Source organism: Ischnura elegans, chromosome 2, assembly GCF_921293095.1.
Source record: "Ischnura elegans chromosome 2, ioIscEleg1.1, whole genome shotgun sequence".
NCBI lineage: Eukaryota > Metazoa > Arthropoda > Insecta > Odonata > Coenagrionidae > Ischnura > Ischnura elegans.
Genome location: NC_060247.1, coordinates 113,181,497 through 113,203,305, shown reverse-complemented (window position 1 = coordinate 113,203,305; position 21,809 = coordinate 113,181,497). Strand labels below are relative to the sequence as shown.

Below are 21,809 nucleotides of genomic sequence, written 5' to 3'. Positions count from 1 at the left end.
CCTATAAACATTCATCACACCCCTCAACACTCTTTAAATGTCCTCGCTCATTAGAAGCACATCATTATATTAGTGATTGCATTTCGTAATTGTCCATTACACTGAATAATTTGCCATGACCGGGGTTTCGTAACACCGTGGCTTTTTGAGGCGATGACGGTCAAGTCAACATAGAGGGCCATAATGAATCATAACTTTATTTCTTTGATAAAGTGATATCCAAAAGGAAGGAACTCCCAGCCAGAAGTTGCAACCGAGAAAATGCGAATGACTTTTTTCAAAGTCCAAATATGCAACTAACTGTCATTCTAGAAAAGTCTGGATCCCGTAACTCTAATACTTATTAAATCCAATGAAAAATAATTAAGACATTCATATACTCTCCCATAAACTTGAAATGTTTCCAATTCACTAAGTATGTACCATACTTGAAATTTTAAGATCCCCGCAGTGTCACTGACTGATCAGATATTAGACAAATCAGACAGAATTTTCGAGACGTGTAATCAAAATTACTCAACATCAATTATTTGTAACCAGTCCATATCTACCGAATGCAGTTGAATTATAAGGGATCAACGCATTTTCAAATTGAAGAGAAGATTATTAATGCCTTTTCCTTTACAAAGTAGACTGGGCTCTGGAAGTATATCCTTTTCCCAAAATTATTTTCATAATAGGTATACAGTGGTAAATTAAATGGCTCAAATGCCTCAACTAAAAAAAAACTCAAGAAAAAATAGATCTCTATAGTTTCACTGGCGCCCGACAAAATTCCTTTGAAATTATTAATCACGCTTCATTTTTCTCACAGTTATTTCAGCAATGCCTTTCATCGAAACGAAACAGGGAACAGTTCACTCATTCTCAAGAGAGATAAGCTATCAAGGTAAATTCATGAAGGAGAGGAAACCGTAGATAAATGAAGTGAACAAAGGCTTCCACAAATCCGATGGCCTCAATCACTGAAAACGTTAGGAGGAGGAGGAGTAGAGAAATGCGGATGAATTCGGGCAATGAGTTCACATTATTTCGCGGTATTTATATTGGCGAGGCGTGCACCAGGAAGGCGAGACAATTGAGCAACAGCTGGCGCACAGTGGTTCAAAATCGAAAAAAGGTGGTCGAAATTATTACCGCTCTTATTCGTAGTCACTGTTGTATTATGAAGAAGCTATTTAGAAGAATTTTGTCCGCTGAATACGAATTTGAAGTTATTTTTGTTGTATCTTTGATATTATTGTTTTTAAATGGCCTATTATTTAAACAATTAAATATTAAAAATAGATATTGTATTCAATTATTCATTCAAGGTGAAGATTGATACGCATCAAATAAATCGAGGTATTTTTTTATATCTGTGACTGTTATTTGTTAAATTTAATATTATTTATAAATTATATAAACAATTGAAGTTGACCGTTTTTAAAGCAACGGTAATTTGTGTTCGTATACAATTTTTATCTGTTCAGCCTAAGTTAATTTTTTATGCATAATCTACGATACTTTAATTTTTTTTATGAATTTGCTTAACAATTCAAAATAAATACAATATGGTCAATACCCTCAAGGCAAGGCGTAGATGAAAGTCGCATCAGTGACCTCCAAGTTGTTTGGTGAGGTAAGTACAAGGATTGAAAGCAAATATTTAGGCATTCTAACTTTTTCTCTTAATATTTTTTTTCCAGTTTAATTAAATTACTGAATATTGTGACTAAGGCTATGGGATATCACATAAATAAGGATATTTATGTTCGTCCCTTTCATCCCTTCCATCGATCACGTTGTTCGACTAATTTCCGACTGAACTCAACATTACTCAAAGCGAAAAATTCACGAAGGATATCTCTAAATAACTCGCACACACTCAAACTTTGTCCTCACTCATGAATTTGTGACTATAGCAAATGCGTTGTTAACGCCTTAGGCGTGACTTTAAATGCCCGTGGTCCTTCTCTCAGCGAATGCGATGCACCGTCTGAATCCTCTGAATGCCATGCCTCGAGCGTGCGCGGGCGAGACATATCTGCCTGCTTTCTTTCTGTGCTTCTTAATTGCCTTTGTTTGTATGCTCGTATTTTTCGAATATTTTTCCAGCTGATGCCAGGATGCTTGCTCTGAGCAGCGTCTGACGGACGCTCATGGAAGATATTCTTCCACTCACGCCCCGATTTATGTACTTTCTTAGCGATTGTGCGTTCTGTGTGGGGGGCGCTGAATGCTTTTCTCTGTGCATCATTATCATCTGCTTTTCTGGCTCATCGTTTCCTTTCTCTTTCATCGTGGCAATGATAGAGAAGGCATGGACCGTCCAGGCATTGCCACTCATTGGTTCTCGGAATCTCGAAGACCTGCCAGGATCTTATATCTTAATTACGAGGTTTGACTCTTAGGGTTAGGATTTTTTCAATCCAACGTTCCCTTGGTGGTTTTATTTTTTTCGGCCTTGGGTCCCTTCCGTATCTTAATTCCTCCTTAGTTGACCATTCCATATTGGTAGATGGTATGCGGCGACATTGAGGGTAGTCTGAGAGAAAAATATTCCTAGCACACTTTAAACACTTTAGCTTCCACTTTAGCAAACTTAAAGGACAAAGATGAGATCAGGTAAACCTCGTTGAAGAGCAAGAAAACTGCGGCCGGGCGCTACCCTTTTTTTTGGCAATAATAATCATTATCGACCGTGCGGCGGCTTCCAGTGAATTAGCGTGCTATGAAATACATTTGAAGAGTCCCCTTCCCCAACGGGTGACGACGAAAGGGTATTCTGGATATTGTGAAAGTTAAAAATCCATAAATTCTTGAAACATATGTTGCACAGGCCATAAGTTCGATTATATTCGTCACTATTGCTGTTCTAAAGATTATTTCTGATGAATGTCGAGCCTCACTAAATATCATACGCTGGGGCTACTGGAAAGCCCTAAACGCACTAAAGGAATGAAAAATCTATTATAAATAGATCCCGTATTGCAAACCAAGTAGCACTATAACATGAAATAAACCTGGCACCTTTCCTCGGAAAACTTCTCGTGCTAGCAATACCGCCACCGGGCGGCGCGCCGCCCGGTCGGCCTGGCGGCTGTCGCCGCAGCGCATTGCACCGTTCAACATAAAACCATCTTGAGGCCAAAGTAGCAAATAGTAGCAAAATTTTTCTTTTGATATAGAATCTATAGACTATATACTTTCAATTCGCGTCAAAATTTCCGGGGGGCTCGGAGGTGCCCAAAACGATTTTGCTATTTATATTTAAAAATTCAAGTAAAAATAGCATAAAGTTTAAACATTTTTATTTCCAACTATAAAACTATGGAAATATAAGAAATCACTAGTAGTTGTACACGAAGGTACCAATTTATGCTCTGTATTTTTTTTAAAGTTCATAAATTGTCTGAAACCTTCTTTATATGAAGGTGAACTTCTCTAAAAATGAGTGATTTTACGCGTCAGGCGTTTTTATCCCGGATGACTCATGTTTGACCATTTATACAAACTACAATGAGCAACAAAATAGTCGTAGTACTAGCCAGTATCATAGATCAGATAGTGTAGAATACGAATAGTACCTTCAAAAATTCCTCCAAAAAAGTTGAAAAAATGACTTTCGACCAGCTTTTTCCGATTTTGAACCACTGTGTGGCGCCACTCGCAAAGAGTCCGTGAATTTAGGACGTGGCGACAGCGTAAGGCGATCAATTTATTCTCAATATCTGTAATATATATGATCTTGTTCTTTCCCGGCGTATGAGGCTGGTGAAGTATTCTCGGCTTTTCCACCGGGTGAGCTGATTGTAGTCCGACGTTTCGATAGCTGCCTCTGCCATCGTCTTCAATCCGCAAGATTTTTGTCACCATATCTTTTTTAAATGTTTTATAGTTCAATGTCAAAATTTTCAAGTTTGCTTTTCCACACAAACAACATTTAACATCGCCAACGCCAACATATACGCCAAAAGTTCATAGTTTTTTTTAACCGGCTGGTTGAAGTAATTCACTGAACTCACCGGTGCAAAAAAAGCTAAGGTCGCAAACGCATTCCGCACACTATATGATCCTCAAAAAGGGCCGAAAAAAAGGGAAAAAATCATTACGTCTGTGTTCCGAAGCTGACCAGAGTCTGGTTGTTCGTTTTGTTAAAAGAATTCTTGGGAAGCGCGAATAATAAGTAAGAGAAACGGGCTACGTTTCCCTCGTGAGACCTCATTTAGAATACGCTGCCAGTACATGGGATCCTCATGAGAAAGGCTTAATCAACGTGTTGGAGCACGTGCGGTTAGTTTTTGTTTAGGTCAGTTATATGTAACATGTACTTCGACCAGCTAACAACTTTTTTTACTTGAAATCAAGATTTTTTCTGCCGTATAACTATATAACCCCAACCATTCATCCAATAAGAATCTCTTCACGAGTCATTCCATGTGAATTTAACACACCACCCAATCCGCCCATGTCAGATTTCTTTAAAATTTGGTGCATTCAATGATCCTGGTGAGAGATGGAAAAATACCAATTTGCGGAGGTAAATGACGATTGTAAAAAAGTTACAGGTCTTGCAAGTGTTGGAAATTTGGCGATATTTTGGCGTTTCTCTCTAAAGGTAAATGACTATAATTCTGGTTCAATTCGAGGTAAAAAAAATGAAACTTATGTTTTCGGAAAGGTAATATGTAGTAATGGTGAATCAAAGTCCACGGGTCCCAGCCAAATGGCTGCCTCCTGGGAGTTTCACTGACTTTTGGGTTCAAAATTAATTTTGTTCTCTTCGTTACATCATTGCTGTATAGTAGCTACATACCTATTTAAGATCCGAGAGACAACCTTTTGCCGTTGGCATGGCAGTAATATGCGAATATTAAAAAAGTGACATACGGGTGTATGCCGCGTGTCGTAATGGAGATTGCCCCGACGTTTCGCGACCGACTACTGATAATTTCTTCAAGGGAATGATGCTAGGATTTGTTTTTGCTGCCTTTTTATTTCAGGCGGGAGGGGTGGGCGGAGGGTGTGAGGAGTGGGGGAGGGGGAAGATAACGAAATGTTGCGGATGACTGGGCTCCAATCTCAATCCAGTATCTCTGTTATAGTTGTTCTTGTTCTTCTTTATTTCTATGGCTTCGGGGATGAGTCTTGCTTTAAAATGTTTTACCCTCGCGATGACTCTTGATTTTATGAGTAATGATGATGATTATGTTTCTTGAGCAATATGCGAAGTTTGGTCACTCGCGGTCAGGAAATTTGGATTAGGGGTAATGTGAGGAATACGGATATTCGAGGTCAATACAGCTCTTGGCACTTTGCGGAAACCGGACGTCCTTACGCAGCGAGACAGGTAAAATGTACGGATAGGCCAATAGCAAACGCGCCTTCGAAGTGGTCACGGAACACTGAGATAATCGTGAATTTGTTTTTTGATCTAATTATATGAGCTGAGAAAAAAATGGAATTTGCGCCATTGTCCCTGTATTTAAATTCAGCGCCACTATAGAGGTCATTTTCAAGATGGTCAGATGCGTAATTTCTAGGCTTCACTTGGGAAGGCGACATTGTTTAGAGTTCGGTTGTCAGGGGGTGGGAATCGAAGTCAGCAGCACTTGTAATTGGAGGAGTTCGTGGTGACGTTGCGAACGACTGAATGAATGAATTCCTTCTTCGGCCTTGGCATTTTTCCATCGCTCACTTCCGGCGACATCCTACTCAGAAACAAATGAGACACGCGTGTCGCGCGCTCGAGTGCCCGCCGCGCCGCCGACTGCATACCGCGAAATGCGATGATGAACGCGAATTGGGAGACTGTTATCGGCGAAAGAGAGATAAGAAGATGCATTTGGGAAGTAATAACAGCACTCGAGGAGACAGGAGTGAATTATGCATCTAGAAACAAGACACAAGATAAGCAAAATATAGGCATTCCAAAAAAATATGATAAATGCATGCATAGACTTTGAGGACCGCCATTTACGCAATTTAACGTAGACATTAATATCTACGTTCATGTTTTACGTTTTACGATGTTTTTCATTTCACACCATTTTCATAATAGGACGACTCATGTGGTACATATTTATGTAACCTTATACTTACTGCCTCCTGGCCTCAGTCAACCACCACAGATTTGTGTAAACAAGTAAATAAAGACAAAATGCAGCGACCTCTTTCTAATATCTATCACGTGCTCAGGCTTCACTTGGTCGAACTACGTATTTAATGTGCAAAATAAATCATTATGTAATTTTCCACAAAAACTTCTATTTTTCTGACCCACGGTTTCGACTAGTATATAACTTGATAATGATATATACTAGTCTATACATATAGACTATACATATACTAGTCGAAACCCTGTGTAGGTACAATAAAAGTTTTTGTGGAAAATTACTAATTGTAGGCGATTTATTTAACACATTAGACCTCTCTCTTGTACCTCACCTACGCATTGCTAGCCACCACTACGCTTCCAGTGTTTCAAAATTATTGTTTCTTTTTTTCATTTTTGTTTTCTTCCTTTAGTGGGCAACCCTTACCAGCTTGGACAGCCATTTAAAAAGGAATGAATCCCAAAAAGCTGGCAGTAAAATGTGGATGGAATTGAACTGAAATGTATGCGCATTCGTTTTCGAAGTGGCTAAAAATGATTCAGACATTCAAATTAGAAAAACGAAACAGGATAAATAGAGGTTAAATTATGTTTATGTCTAATAGAAATTAATTGAAATTATATACTTAATGGTTTATGCATACATATGGTAATTAACAAAATAAGTAACGACCACCTATTCATTGAAAGGATTATGATTCCCTCAAGTTAATCGGCAACAATTGAAAATTTGTCACTCTTTAAGTTATTCGATATAAACATTGCAGTATATATATGGTTTTCATGCATATTCGAACCCATTTTTGACCAAAAGGGATCGAATGCTTTAACGCTCAATTTACATACTCTTTCCGTAATTGATACGTAATAATGCCCGTTTAAATTCAGATTTGTCGCGAGTACCGTGCTAACGCCTTGCTTTGTAAATGTAACCATTCAGGCAAAAATTGCTATATTTGTTGTGACGAATGAGACTAACATCCTAATGAACCATCCAAATTTAGAAATTATGCGTAGCTCTTGACTTAAAATTCTTACCGTAAATATACGTAAAATTTCTCATTATTAATAAATCTTTATAGAATAATAATATGAATGCAGATTTTATGCTAACATAACGATAATTTGAAAAAGGTGCAAATATTTAATTGATTTTTAAGGCAAAGAGAGTCAAAAGCACTAAAATTGCAAATAATCTAAATTACCAAAAGTGATTTCAAAAACGGTGTTCATATCTGAGTTTACATGCTCAATGACGAACTTGTCTCTTCATGAACAAATTCTCCGTAAGTGATATCTCAATTGGGCCCATTTCTTGAAGCTAATATTTGATACTGATATTAATCTAGCCATCCCAATGAAATTTTAAAAAGCAATGGGATTAAATTTTGGGGGGAAAGGGCGTTTATCCATCTTATCGGGATTTGGCCTTCGCCGTCGTTTCGACAACATGGACATTTAGAGAGGAGGACGATAAAATTCTAGAGGCGTTTCAGATAAGCTTGTGGAGACTAGTGGAGATGGGTTTCACATCCGACACTTATTTATAAGTAGAAATTAGGGGTAGTTTTGCTCAGTTCACGAGAATGTTCTAAATAATATTCGCGATTACCACTGCGACATCTATCGGAAAAATAATTGTTGAAATTACGAGAATGCGAGCTAGGAATTATAGCAGGGGCTATTTTGCCGTATCGCATCCACGCATTCTCGCATGTGTTCTAGCAATTCACCGCTTTACACGACGCAATTTTGACTGCGCCTTCGTACGTACGGAAGATTGCGCAATGACGTGCCCAGTGTAAAGGCCGTTTTACACGGGGCACGGAATTGCTCAGGTTATAACTGCATTAACTTCTAAAATGGCGTGGAACAGCGCCAATGCATGAACGAAATTAGAACAGGGACTGTTTTGCCGTATCGCATCCACGCATTCTCGCATGTGTTCTAGCAATTCACAGCTTTAAGGCCGTTTTACACGGTACACGGAATTGCGCAGTCTGACGTACGTGTGAAGGCGCAATCAAAATTGCGTCGTGTAAAGCGGTGAATTGCTAGAACAAATGCGAGAATGCGTGGATGCGAGACGGCAAAATAGCCCCTGTTCTAATTTCGTTCATGCATTCGCGCAATTCCACGCCATTTTAGAAATTAATGCAGCTCTAACCTGCGCAATTCCGGGTACCGTGTAAAACGGCCTTTACACGACGCAATTACGACTGCGTCAGATTGTGCAAGTACATGCCCCGTGTAAAACGGCTTCAAAACGGCCTAAAGAGATTCTGAAGAGACAGAGGGTTTAGATGGAGTGAGTACTTAGCGGGGAGGGGACATTGAAAAAAGATTTGAAGGGGAAAATGACTGGAAACCGAGGGAGACGAAGGGAGATATTGGAATCTATAGACAGAATGAAAGGGAGTAGGAATTAGAGGTGAAGTCCAAGTTGGGAGTGGGTACAGGCCGGGGGAAATCAACAAAATGCTCCATGTAAACCTACCTTGACCAATAGAATAGCTTTAAAAAAATTAGTGTCTACCAATTTTATGGCCGCTGCCGCCCCAGACGCCTCCCAAGTTGAATGGCCAGCAAACAAACGGGAGATACGCGAAAGGAGACCTCTGCTTATCAGGCCGAAACACCAAAGGTGGGAAACACCGTTAACTGCGGGATAATGAGGAACTTGCATGGGTCGTAGATTGCTCTAAAAACTATTTTGAATAAGTCAAATGGATACATTAGCTCGCAAAAATACCTTCAGTTTCTCCATTCAACATCAAAAGAAATAAAAAAATTGCATTTAAAATCGAGAAAAATTTCTCTGAGCCGACCACTGCGCGAAGACACCCGAGCGTTGCCGAGGCCAGGCGTGACGTCATAGGTGCCTAAACAACCGTAGGGAGTAGGGAAATACGCTGAGCGCATGGTGTAAAATTTGTTTTGAGGGAGTATTTAGCCGCTCATCGTCACTTTATTTTGTTCTGTTATTCTTGGGCAAGTTTTCCTATTGCTATTGTGTCTCGATTATTACTTGGGATATTAATAATGCGGCATCGGGATGATGAAGTACAAGCGTTTCACTTCGTGTGTTTTGGTTATCAGAAAAATGGATGATAACGTTGCCACTCGTTCGAATAGTACACCTGAAATTCATCTACGTCTACATAATACCCCGCAAGCCGCGTAAAAGGCGTGTGGCATGGGGTGTTAGGACACCAGCCTTTTTTTAGGACACCAAAAATTGATGCCACGACCCTCATGGAATTTGTTAAGACAATTTATTGCTATACGTCGGCGGCAAATCGAGTTGTAAAAGAAACTTGTAATACTGGAGGATAACGATCGTAAGCTGTGCTGTTGACATTAGAGTAAGCTGTGCTGTTGAATTTGGCAACGCCGGATTAACGGAGAAGGTAGTCCTATCCGTCCTGCGGTACGAATTCACAGCAAAACAGTCTGCACACAATCCACATGTGAGATCGCGAATCGGTTCCGCTGCCAACACACACACAAGCTACAACCTATTTCAATAATATAGGTAAATCCATAAACAATATACTAGCATATACCATAATAATATAGTGGGAAATAGGCAAATACTCTTATCAAAAACTGGATGTCACTATCACATTCTTATATTCATCACGTACAACTTACAATAACAGAACTCGTTATGATGAATACAACTATTTATTCACTGATTTAAACCCTTAAATTATCCCACACAAGTGACACAGGTGACATTTCTCACTACTATTCGTTGAAATAATGGAATAACAAACTTCACACACAGTTTTTATTTCAATAGCGTGATCGTGAAATGTCATATCTACGGTGAACAACGGAGATTAGCACGCCACTGACAATTTTTACACTACTGTTAGACATTTATCGATAGCGTAGTAGCACTTTTTACAATTCAATCACGATGGAACACTGATAACTCATGGCCGATGTTTTTCAACCTTGTCAAACTTTGTGCATTACAACCACTGGCACTGTGATTATTAGCAGTAGCTTAACGGGAGATGTCACGTTGAAAATAACACTATTTTGGCACAAAAATGTTCCTAGATGTCTCCAATCAGCGAGCAAAAGTTGCATTGACTGGAATTCACCCCATAATACAAGCACAGACAGTCCTAAACGACGAATTCTCCGGTACCTACGAATAAACGGATGAAGTTATTGTATATAAAAGCTAAGCGGACATTAGTAAACATCAAAATCGTTCTAATTACATACTTAAATGAATGATATGCCGTCGATAACATCAACTTACAATTAACGTATCCCCTTTCCAATGGCCGTGGCTCAGACTCCTACAACGATGTTATTTAGGTATTATCAAATTTTTGGTTTAACTGGTCCAGTTTTATATTTTATGCCCTTACTCAGATATTAATATTACATATAAATAATGCAAAATACGAGGGCTTCCAAGCCTCTATCGTCGGATATTTATCTTTAAATATAAAATAATCAACACGTCTAACAAACGAAGCTCTCACAACTGCTGGCAACTATTACAAACAATCACAACAATAGCTTCGCGTGATGTTTAGGCACCTTTGACGTCATCGAGGCTTCGTCGGCAGTGGCTTGGGGGGTGAGGGAGTTTTTCCCGCGCTTTAAAATTCGTAATATTTATCATTAAATATCTCGCGAAGGAAAACTCAGATTTACATGCGGTTTTCTTTGTTGTATTCAGAAAATAATTTTCTGTCCGCCTATGAAATAAAAAAAATTCATGCAAGTTCCCCATTGCGACTGTGGGCTGTGAGAGAGAGCAATAACCCACGCGACGAAAGCAAATGAGAAGCCGACCGCACGCAGTAAAAATGCTGTTTTATTATCTGATTTTACACTTTTTTGGTGGATTATACACATGAGGGCCAATGGGATTATGAATGCTTTGACGGAGGCAGACCTAGCTACAGACGCAGGGGCATTTGTAGAAACCCATTAACTTTGCTTGAGGCTCGAGAAGATCATAATGATACTGTTCGGTTTTACCTCAACATCCCTTAATCACACGCTATGCAAAAGCAAAACAGTCCACGAAATCCGTAAAAAGAGCAATAATTATTTTAAGAGCATGAGGAGAAGAGAGAGACGCATATTTTTAAAAATTGGCGAATTTTTGTAATTCGTTAAACGCTCAAATTTGAACTTTTAGCTTCATTTGCCACGACGAGGGGTCTAAAATACCTCCATGGAAACTATCTAGCTAGGTAGACATTCGCCGATTTATGTCGGGCGCTCGGTAAGCGTCTGCTCGGTTAGACGCAATGCGATCTGTAGAACATAACACGCGCGAAATGCAAATTTGAGACCCCTCTATCACTTTTGCAATGTAGCATTGGAATACGAATAAATTGTCCAAAAACTGCAGGGTGACTAACTAAGCTTAGATTCGAGAAAGAATAAACCTTTAAGGAAAACAACGATAGCTTTATTTATGTTGAGCTCAGAAAAGGAGGAGCAACAGAGCTCAGAAGAGGGTGATCAGTTTATACAGAAAGAAATATAATAGAGAGAAGGAAGCGCATAATTTCAACATGAACACAGACTTCGTTCTATAATTGGCTCTGATACGTAAGCATATATAATAGCTGGATTCTTAAAAACTGAATACACAAACGATAAGATAATAAAAATTACTACCTAATTGATTTCAGTAAAATTTGTATCATATAGTGATAGCACTAGCTCTGTTGAAACAATGTATGTTGGTATCCCTAAAACATGTTTATATGGGATACCTATTCCATTGCTTTTGTAAAGGCTATTCCGTAAATTTGCATGAATGGAATAAAGTTATATTCGTAAATTATTATTATTATATTGACATAACTCCTTGAAGCCGCCATTTGTTCATCCATAGTCTCAATCAAATGAATACGCTGGGCCCGAAATATTCTGTGCAAATTTAGAAACACAGCGCACCCCGAAGGAAAAGCAAATACCTACATTCCCACAATCTCGGACATGATTCCTTTAGCGATAAAATGCTGAAATTTTTCATCCCGACCTCCCAAAGCGATCGCGAGCGGCCGTTACAGAACGAGGAACGAGACAAGAAAGACGCAAGGAGCAGATAATAAAACAGAAAGAGCCGCGAATTCCACCCGAAGAGAATCTAGCGAGGAGGAGCCAGCCGATGCTAAAAATAACCACGCTGTGACAAAACAAAGAACGCCCTCTCTCAGCGAAACAGACCTCGATTCCCCGTCACAGCCAAACATACGCAATCGCCAGGACACAAAAGGCGCTCCAAGAGGATTATTCAACAGGATCTGGTGCGCGCACAAAGTCATTGAATACCGTTGAGTTTTCACACGGTTAAAAATCTCCTCATTCCCGCTTTTCCATCTTCTCTGGGCTTACGATGAAGGACTGTACTGCGGCCAACCTCCAACAGATGATCAAAAAAAGCCTCAATTTCGCTACAGCGGAAGGAAATGTAGCCAGGAATCGCGATGACGCAACTCTTGATGCTTTTCACAGCGCATTTCGGCCCACTGAGGGCATAAGGAAAACGTCATAGAGGAGGCCTAACAAGAGAATAAAGGAAATGTCAGCTAGGAGGCACATCTAGAAGGTAAGGAACCTGAGTGTAGCACTTAAAGGTGCGGAAACGTGGACAGTTAGACGTGGCAAATAGAGACTCGAGGGAAGTCCGGAGGCCTTCGATACGTGGGTGTGAAGGAAAATGCAGAAGTAGAATTGGTTGGATAGGAAGAGGATAGACGAAGTGTTAGACACGGTTAGTGAGAGGAGGAAACTTCCAGAAACTAAGAAACTAAATACTTACGCCTAAAGGCGGGAGGATTTGAGATGTGGGTGTGTAGAAGAATGGAGAAGGTGAAGTGCACAAAGAGGAGAAAGAACGCCGAGTTAATAGATATGCTGGGTGAAGAGGGGGCAGCTTCTAAATGAGATACGGAGGAGACAAAAGGCATGGATGGAGCGAGAACTTAGCGGGGAGGGTATGCTGAAATAGTGATAGAAGGTAGAATGTGAGGCAAATGATTTCGGAGAACGAAGAGAATATTGTGATATTTATTGATGTAATGCAATGGCGAGGGCCTTACTGCAAACCGATGAGAGGGATCCAATCTGGGTAGGCTCAGATAACTCGTAAAGCACGCCACGAAACCCTACATCAACTGGAAAATTTATATTAAATAAACAGTGACTTACTCATCCAAAAACGAGACAGACGCAATTTAGATTATTCAGGCTCTAAGTGTGAATTGAATAGGCAACCATCATGCTGATTAATCCACTAAGCAGAAAGTATGAACTCGAGATAAGAGACCATTTACCATAAAAAGGGTATCGCTGAAAAAAGAACGAGCGACTGTTTCCTTCCATCGCACAACAGTTCCACCATTAAGAACGCCCTGCAAGCTAAGAATAAGGTCGATTGTTCTCTGCCGCCAATGTCAGTGATGACTAATTTCCTGCAAGAAGAGCATGTGAGGATTGTCGGCACGCTCTAAAAGCACTCACTCTATGAGCAATTAAAAAACAATTGTTTCGCAATGCACCGCCGACAGATCAGAGGACGCAATGTCGCATTATATCGGAGGGAAGATAAGGCACGACACCAAAGTGGAACAAGAATTATCTGGGAGTAAAACCCACCTAAATCAATCAATCCAAGGTATTTACGGCCTACAGAGAAATGCTTCAATCTTAAAATCGTGGAATCCTATGATATTAATAGATTGAAAGTTACTCATATTGTTCCACGAATACTTTAATTCCACAAACGGTTCAATACATTTTCTACTATCTTAAAGTGATAACATTATACAAAGACCTTAATAAATTACCTGAAGATAATACGAAATACATCGAATAAGATCATTAAATAACAGCATTAGTGGAAAATACTGAGCAGTGGCCAGTGGCTTTTAATTTATTAATATTCAAGGAGTGTTCTAAATTATTTACGCTTATTATTCCTTATTATCGTTCCGTAATTATAAAACTGAATTTTAATATGTTCAGCAGAATAATTCTCTCCCGGCATTAATATCATGCCTAACACTGCATTTCAGCCGGCGTTTTCCTGTGCAATGTCAACAGGGTCCTCGAAGACAATATAAAGAAAACTTCTGCCTTTAAAAACCTGTATACTTAATGATGACGAATTAGCGTTGAAATGCGTTGTGCTCCATTAAAAGTCTAAGTGGACAATGCAAAATATTTTCTTTATTAATCCCCTTAAATGCCAAGTGTGGACGCCACCTTTTTATTCAAAATCGGCCAACATAAAAACAAGAGTGATGAATAAGCTGTGAAAAGCGAGAGCGCTTTCGAGAAAGCGAAGAGGCGTGATATCCTTCGATGTTGTCAATAACACCAGTAATCGCTTGGCTAACTTGCAGCCCAACAGTGGACAGCAGATTAAAACAATTCCGCTATTTAAAATTCAACCACCATTCCATCGCTCTTTTGCGACAACTATATAAGGAGAGGCTGTGCACAATCTTCATTGAAACGAAAAAAAAAATGAAAACACGCTTACTACAGGGTTAGCAAGATTCAAACTTCCGTAAAATATCCACAATTCCAGGAAGAGAAACTTTAAAAAACGTATCAAATATGTGTCAGTGTACAACAGATTGATTCAATTCCGCCATTTAAATTCAACCAACGTTTCATCGCTCCTTCGCGACAACTTTATAAGGAGAGACTGTGCACAATCCTTATTAACTGACAAGCAGACAACGGGGTTAGCAACATTCTAACTTCCGTAAAATATCCACAATTCCGGGAAGAGAAACGTTGAAAAAAACGTTTCAAGTATGTCACGCAAAGAACGGTGCTCGAATGAATGATTCACCTGGAATATCATAGAAGGACGAAAGCTAGTAAAAAGAATGAGTTTCAAACACCACGTCTGTGAATATACTTCTTAGAAAAGCACTGCACGCAGAAAGTGACTTTGCTCGTAGCCCCGCCCACGAGAGCAAAGTTATTCACACCAAAGGTGAAATTAGTTCCATAAAAATAATCATTTGGTTCAGCCGGGATTCGAGCCCGGATCTTCCGATTGCCGGTCAGGTATATAAACAATAATATGATAATATGCCATTATGGATGGTATTATTAGGCTTGGAGATGTAACTGGCAGCATACCTGCCAAGCAATCAAGACATCCGCATCCGAATTCCGGCCAGGCCAAATGATATTCTCAAGGCTAGTTTCACGGTTTCACGGTATGTGAAGTTTCCGGCTTTACTTTGTGGGACCATGAAATGGAGAAATAAAAATTCACTTTGTGCGTTCAACACCGAACAATTATCAATAGTGACCACGGTTTCGATACATCTATCATTACCAAGGTCATAATGATGTCATGATGATAATGGTATAAGTATGGAAAAGAAGGTCGGCGTCAATAACTACACAGTGTGGAACGAACATAGTGATTTTTATTTCACTTCACCCTAGGTATTAAGACTTATTAGGGTCACCTGTACCTAAAGTTGTGCTTCCGTAATATCCACTGACACCCACAATATTCAGTGTGCAATCTATTCGCGTTAATGTCATAAACAGCCGCAGGCGAGCGACAGTGACAAATCTGATAACAACTAAAGAGATGATTGTGAAATTGGACTTCCATAAAGTAACACAGCCTTGAGGATGGGAGAAAAGTCGTCTCCCGAAACGTCGGCTTGTATAAAAGCATAAACCTGGCTGCAAACCCGAGCAATATTCGTCAGAAGTATTCACCAGGAAAAATTTAAATCGTTCAGATGATCTGGTGATTGTTCCCTTTAGTATCGACGCGATTTCTTGATTAAATTAAAAACGAAATAGCTACGGATACCTGATAACGACACTATGACTTCGAAAATAAAAGTAAATAGAACAGAAATGGGAAACCTCAGAAAGACTCTTTCACACTTCACTTGCACCGGTGGTCACCTACACATTCATGGGCGTACCCAGCGAGGGGCAGGGGGGGCAGCTGCCACCCCTGGAAGCAAAAATTACAAAAGTCTTCAAGAAAAAACAGAACTGAATTGAAACGAAAGCATTCAACAAATTTTCTTTAAACCCACGAAAAATTATATGTATTAGTATAAGATGTGTAACTAAAATAAAACTATTTTCTCAAGGAAATAATCTCATAAACTAATGTCACAATTTGGTTTTCCCCCCCTAGACCATGGCTTGTACCCCTCCCTAGACCATGGCTTGCCCCCACCTCTTATGATCCTAGTTATGACCCTTATGATTAAGTACTTATGATCCTTGGTACGCCCTTGTACACATTTTAAACACTCTATAACCAAAATGGCACACCAGCTCAGTGGCGAATTAAGGGGGGTCGGAAGGACTGAAGATGCTGATTTGGGGGTGCAGAGGGCGGTTATTAATTACTTTCCACAGAGCCCTGGTGGTATGACATATCTCTCAGCGATAGTGTGTCTTGAGGTCTGATATGGGTAGAAAAGTCACTTTTAGATATTCATCAATTAGTTTAAAGTATTTTTCGTAAATCTGGTGAAATAAAACTTTCATTGGAGAGCCGCCTTGAGAGTAATAACTTCTTCAATTTTCCTAGAAATTACGAGGTTGCGCTGAGCCTTCCTCTCTACCGCCCGTACCTCTACCATTAAAAAATAAGCCATTTTTAAAAACAAATACCTAGCAGTAACTTACCTGCGATTATCAGATCTCAGACGCATTATGAAGATTGTTTATTATTAGTTTGGTAATAGGGTGGTTTCCTATTATTTTTCATTGCCTAAATCGAAAGATTATTACTCATAAAGTAGATATTTCACGCTTTTAGAATTTTAAATGACGATATCAATTGTTCACGATGAAATGAAAAGTGAAAATTTTCAAGCGCGCGAAAACGCGACGGCTAAGTATGAATGCTGGGAAAAGCCCGAGTGACGTCTGGCTGCTGCTGTGTGAGGCTACCTGGGTGCGAGGCTATGAACGCCGCTACGATGCAGGCTGCTTACTGCCGAGCATGGTGGTAGCGTAGAGTACCCTGCTAGTATGTAGCGCTTGGTTTAAATAAGGATTATATTAATACCCTAACAAATGAAGAAAACATTCCGACCATTGACAATTTTAATAGGTGACAATTAAGAAATGTTTCCCTGAGCCCTGTGACTCATGCATGTATTGGTAATCTCAGACAATGTAAAACTCCTGACTACTCGTATAGCATCTGGGCTCCTGTGACTTCACGTGGAGTGGCATCGCATAGCCGCCAATCAGGCCTTTTTCAAATGAGGTTAAAATTGACCAATAACATTCGTCTAAACTGGGATTTCTAAAACCAAATATTCTTTTATATTATGAATACCCTAATAGTGGGTAACGAATAGAAATCAATGCATTTCGATTTCTTTGATGAAGGAAACTACTCCATTATTTGTTTGCAACAACCGATGCACTGGCGGATTAAGTGGAGAAAGACGGGGGGAGAAAGCCCCCCCCCATAAATTCTGTAAAGAATTGAAATACGGATTATAAATTATTGATGAAAATGTTAAAGCCACTTGTATACGCAACTCAGACTTTAAGACGCATTATAGCTGAAAGGCACACCACAAAGGCGTCGCGGAAAGCAAAAACCTCCCTCTCCCTCCAAAAAAACGACCTTAATCCGCCCCCACCACTCCAGAATCCTCCGCTGAGTGGGTGTTGTCTTCTTGGTAAGAAATTGATGCCAATGGATAGATGAAGGGACCAATGCAAGTTTAGAGTGAAAGAGTAACCACGGATTTCCCCTCTCTGTTCTATTTACCACTAGAATCGAAGTCACTGAGCCCGCATTAGATAGCCACGACCTTAATCCGTCCCAGCATCCGCTCAGCATATTAAGCGGTGGTCAAGTTAATGACGGTTTGCAAAACTGCCTGCACACGCTTGGGGCCATCCAATGATGCCTTCCTTACCGATGGTGTTGGCAGAGTTCCCGAGCCAGCGAGTCGAGCGCGTCGTCGAGGCCATGGGTGGGTGGCGCCTGTCCTCTCGCCGAGGCGCCTTCCGCAGTCGTCTGCAGCAGAAGCGCCGTGTACTGCGTGATGAGCATGGCGTGTGGATAATCCGGTCACCACGCGCGTCACAACAACAGAAGCGATCTAGAGCACATTAGGGCTGCCCCGAACAGACAGATGGCGATCACATTAAGGGGGAAGAAAATGGCCCCGGGGAGGGGGCCGCCTACGACACAAGGGGCTCCTGGTTTTTAATTTCGTTGCACACACGAGTAGACTGCTTCGAAAGGTATTATGGTAAAGCGGGAATCATCACACTAGCACCCAACAACACAATGGCTGCGGTATCCTGAAATAGCCACCACCCAAAACTAGTGATGTCCTGTAACAACACTAGAAGTGCGTTATCCTGAAGTGCCACCACCCAACACTAGCTACGTGTTATAAAAACACCGACGATGCGTTATCCTGAGGTACCACCACCCAACACTAATTGTATGATATAACAAAGTGAGCTGTGTTATCCTGAAGTAGCGAAGGGCTAACACCAGTCGTTTTACACGACAATACTAGCGGTGAGTCATCCTGAGGGGTCACTGCCCACAGTCTAACACTAGCCGTGTTTTACAACAAAGAAACCTTCGTAATCCCGAAGTCGTGAAGGACCAAAACCGGTCGTTTGTTACAACAATGCTATTGGTGCGTTATCCTGAAGTGCCAACACAATCCAACACTAGCTGATTGTTAAAACAAAGCTTCGTAATCCTGAAGTAATGAACGACCAACAATGGTCGTTTGTCGCAACATTACTAGTGGCACGTTATCCCGATGGAACACCACAATCCAACACCAGTTGATTGTTATAACAAAGGGATCTTCGTTACCCTGAAGTAAGGAAGGGCCAACACCAATCGTTCGTTACAGCAACACTAGTGGTGCGTCATCCTGAGGGGCCACCACCAACAATCCAGCAAAAGTCGTGTGATAAAACAAAGGGAGCTTCGTAATCCTGAGGTGACGAAGGGCCAACACTAGGTTGCAACGAAGGGGGTTTTCACTCTCGGAGAGAGGGGCGCGCACAGTGCTGCTGCACGAGGAAGCAAGCACTCTCGCTGCTGCTGCTTTCGCTTCTCTTCCCTCGGCTGGCCGACACTCGACTCACTCACGAGGGGAGTGGGGAGGGGCAGCACAAGAGAGAGGCCCCGGGCACGGCGTCAGTCGTGGCTTCGGCTGCTAGAGGGCGACTGGCCCGACCGAAGAGGCCGTCCGCCGCTCTCCAACGGGAGGAGAGGGGCGGGGGGAGGAGGAGTGGGCGGTAGGGGAGGGTTGTTCACTTGAGTAGTCCCACGCACTCATCCCCCCCCCACCCCAACCCCGCTCAACTCACTCACTCCTTCCGCTCACACTCACGACAAGCCGGCAGCGCCGTTCCATCCACGCCGCCCGACCACGCCGGAAGGGCGCCTCGCCATCATCTGCAGCGCTCACCTCGCCACCACAGTCCTCTACTACAGAAGTCTCCAATTTACTAGGCCGCGAGGGCCACATTTCAAGTTCCGAATCGCCCCGCGGCACAGTGGTCCCAATTGCGAATCTAGCGGGACAAAATTATTTTTCCCAAAAAACTTAGAGCTTTTGCCGTTAAAATATTCAGAATTGCCAAAATATAGACAAATACACAAAATAACACTAACATAGGCCTTTTCAAGGTGGTTTTTACGAAAAAAAATAAAATTTAATTTACAAAATAATTTCGTGTTACTTAGAAAAATATGCAGAAAATCATTTTAAAAATCTATAGTAATGCGCTTTTGTTAGTTTAATGAACTAATTACGTTAAAATATACTCATAAACACAGGATTTACACATAAAATCGTTTTTCACAGAATGTGAACTGCGGAATATTAGTCATCTTCATCATTATTACTCTACCAACTCCCTTCATCTCCGAAATTTACTGACTCCACATCCTCCATCTCTTTAACATTACTCATTTCATTAGGTACAGGTAATATTGGTTCCCTGAGAAGCTGTCTGACATCCATCGAGAGGGAACAACAATTCCTTGGGTGCAACGAACTAATACTGGAAATATCAGATGTGACTAATAGTAGGTTAAAAATATCTCTCATTGTGTCCTTTCTTGAGTATTTTAGCGCGTGATTTTCTTTGAATTTCCTAATTTGCTTGTTTCTTGGGCCTCTTCGGAAAGCATTCCGATGGGAACTGATGTAATGCAATTCAATGGGGGCAATCAATCACTTTTGTCTCATGAATTAGATTTCATGTAGCGTGAAAGGCATATAATACCATGAGTATGACGCATGTATATTTTTTCTGTTTTTTTGAGCATACGTCTCAAATTCACTTGTAGTTATGGAAAACCACAGGAAAGTGCGCTAAGAATTGCTCCAAGTCATTGAAATAATTTCACCTCTACTCCAGTAATGCCTGATGAAATGTCGGGATTCTTTTAACATCAAAATTCTGATACTATGTACAATTCCTTCCCGTTTATTTCGATGACCAAGGGCATCAGTGGAGAGATCTGCGCCTCTATCTTTTGCACTTCATTCACAGTTATCTCCTAACTTTCATCTTCCAGAAATAATTTAATGGGTCTACAACACCTGATGGAAGGTGGCCTGGTATTCTGCCATAAGATGTTGTTTTCATCATTTGATTTTAGCTGAAGAGGCAACATAGAAATGGAAAACATATAAGAATCGTCCACTGGACCTGATTCCTTCCGAAATACGAACCTTTGCTTATATTGCTTATGCCCATGACTCCCATCTTCTCCCGCGCGCGGGGCGGATAGCGAATTTGCCGATGACTGAAGTACTCGATACCAACGTCTACTGAAGTATCCGGAGGCGTATTTTTTATTTACGAAAAGTTGAAGGCGACTTTGACGTGCAGTACAGCGCTGCAATGCTCCTAGCGGCATCTCACAGAGTTAAACGAGCGAGAATTGCACGCTACTTGAAACGAGTGCGCGGGCCGAATGAAAGCCCTTCGCGGGCGGTATTTTGGAGACCCCTGCTCTACTACATTGCCGATGCTTCAACTTACGAATTGTGACAAAAGAAAGTTACCAGAAAGGTAACACAAGAAATGATAAATATGGAAAATGTATTTTTTAGGAAGGTTATTCGGGATTTCCACCGGGTCAGGTTCTCCAACTCCATCTCGGCCGACGTTTCGATGAACGAGTCGTCATCATGCCCTGATGCCCCTGCTCAGGGCATGATGACGATGGACAACTCGTTCATCGAAACGTCGCGTCGGCCGAGATGGAGTTGGAGAATCTGACCCGTTAGAAATTCTGAGTAACCTTCCACAATTCTATACGCCGGAAAAGCCTGCGATCATTCTTGCATTTTTTAACTGTTCCAATTCTTAGTGTAAATTGCTTATTCTGATGCCGATCAATTAATTCTGATCTTTATAAGAAAAAATTTAATTGAAGTTTCTCTTTCTCACAAACATCACTTGACACCGACGACGACACACTTGCGCCATTTTAAATTTTACGTTCCGTTGTAAACTGGCTGGTTGGGGTGAGTTTTCGGCTCACCGGAACAGCTTCCAACAAACCTGATATTCCGGCGAGGCGAGGCTTTCTGAATTGCGCAATCGGCGCATGAGATTGCCATGAGGCCATTGTAGTGAGATTCAAAAAATCGCTGAAATTTCAGTTTTTTTGAAAAAATATTGATTT

General features: G+C 40.9%; 1 protein-coding gene across 1 annotated transcript in view; it reads right to left on the bottom strand.

Moving 5' to 3' along the window:
* Positions 1 to 19,311, bottom strand: part of LOC124154433 (protein sprint) — a 373,236-nt gene extending 353,925 nt beyond the window's left edge. Inside the window, exon 1 of the mRNA XM_046528146.1 lies at positions 18,043 to 19,311. Coding sequence (XP_046384102.1) covers positions 18,043 to 18,179 — 137 coding nt within the window. The 5' untranslated portion in view covers positions 18,180 to 19,311. The remainder of the gene's footprint in view (positions 1 to 18,042) is intronic.
* Between the last annotated feature and the right edge of the window lie 2,498 nt (positions 19,312 to 21,809).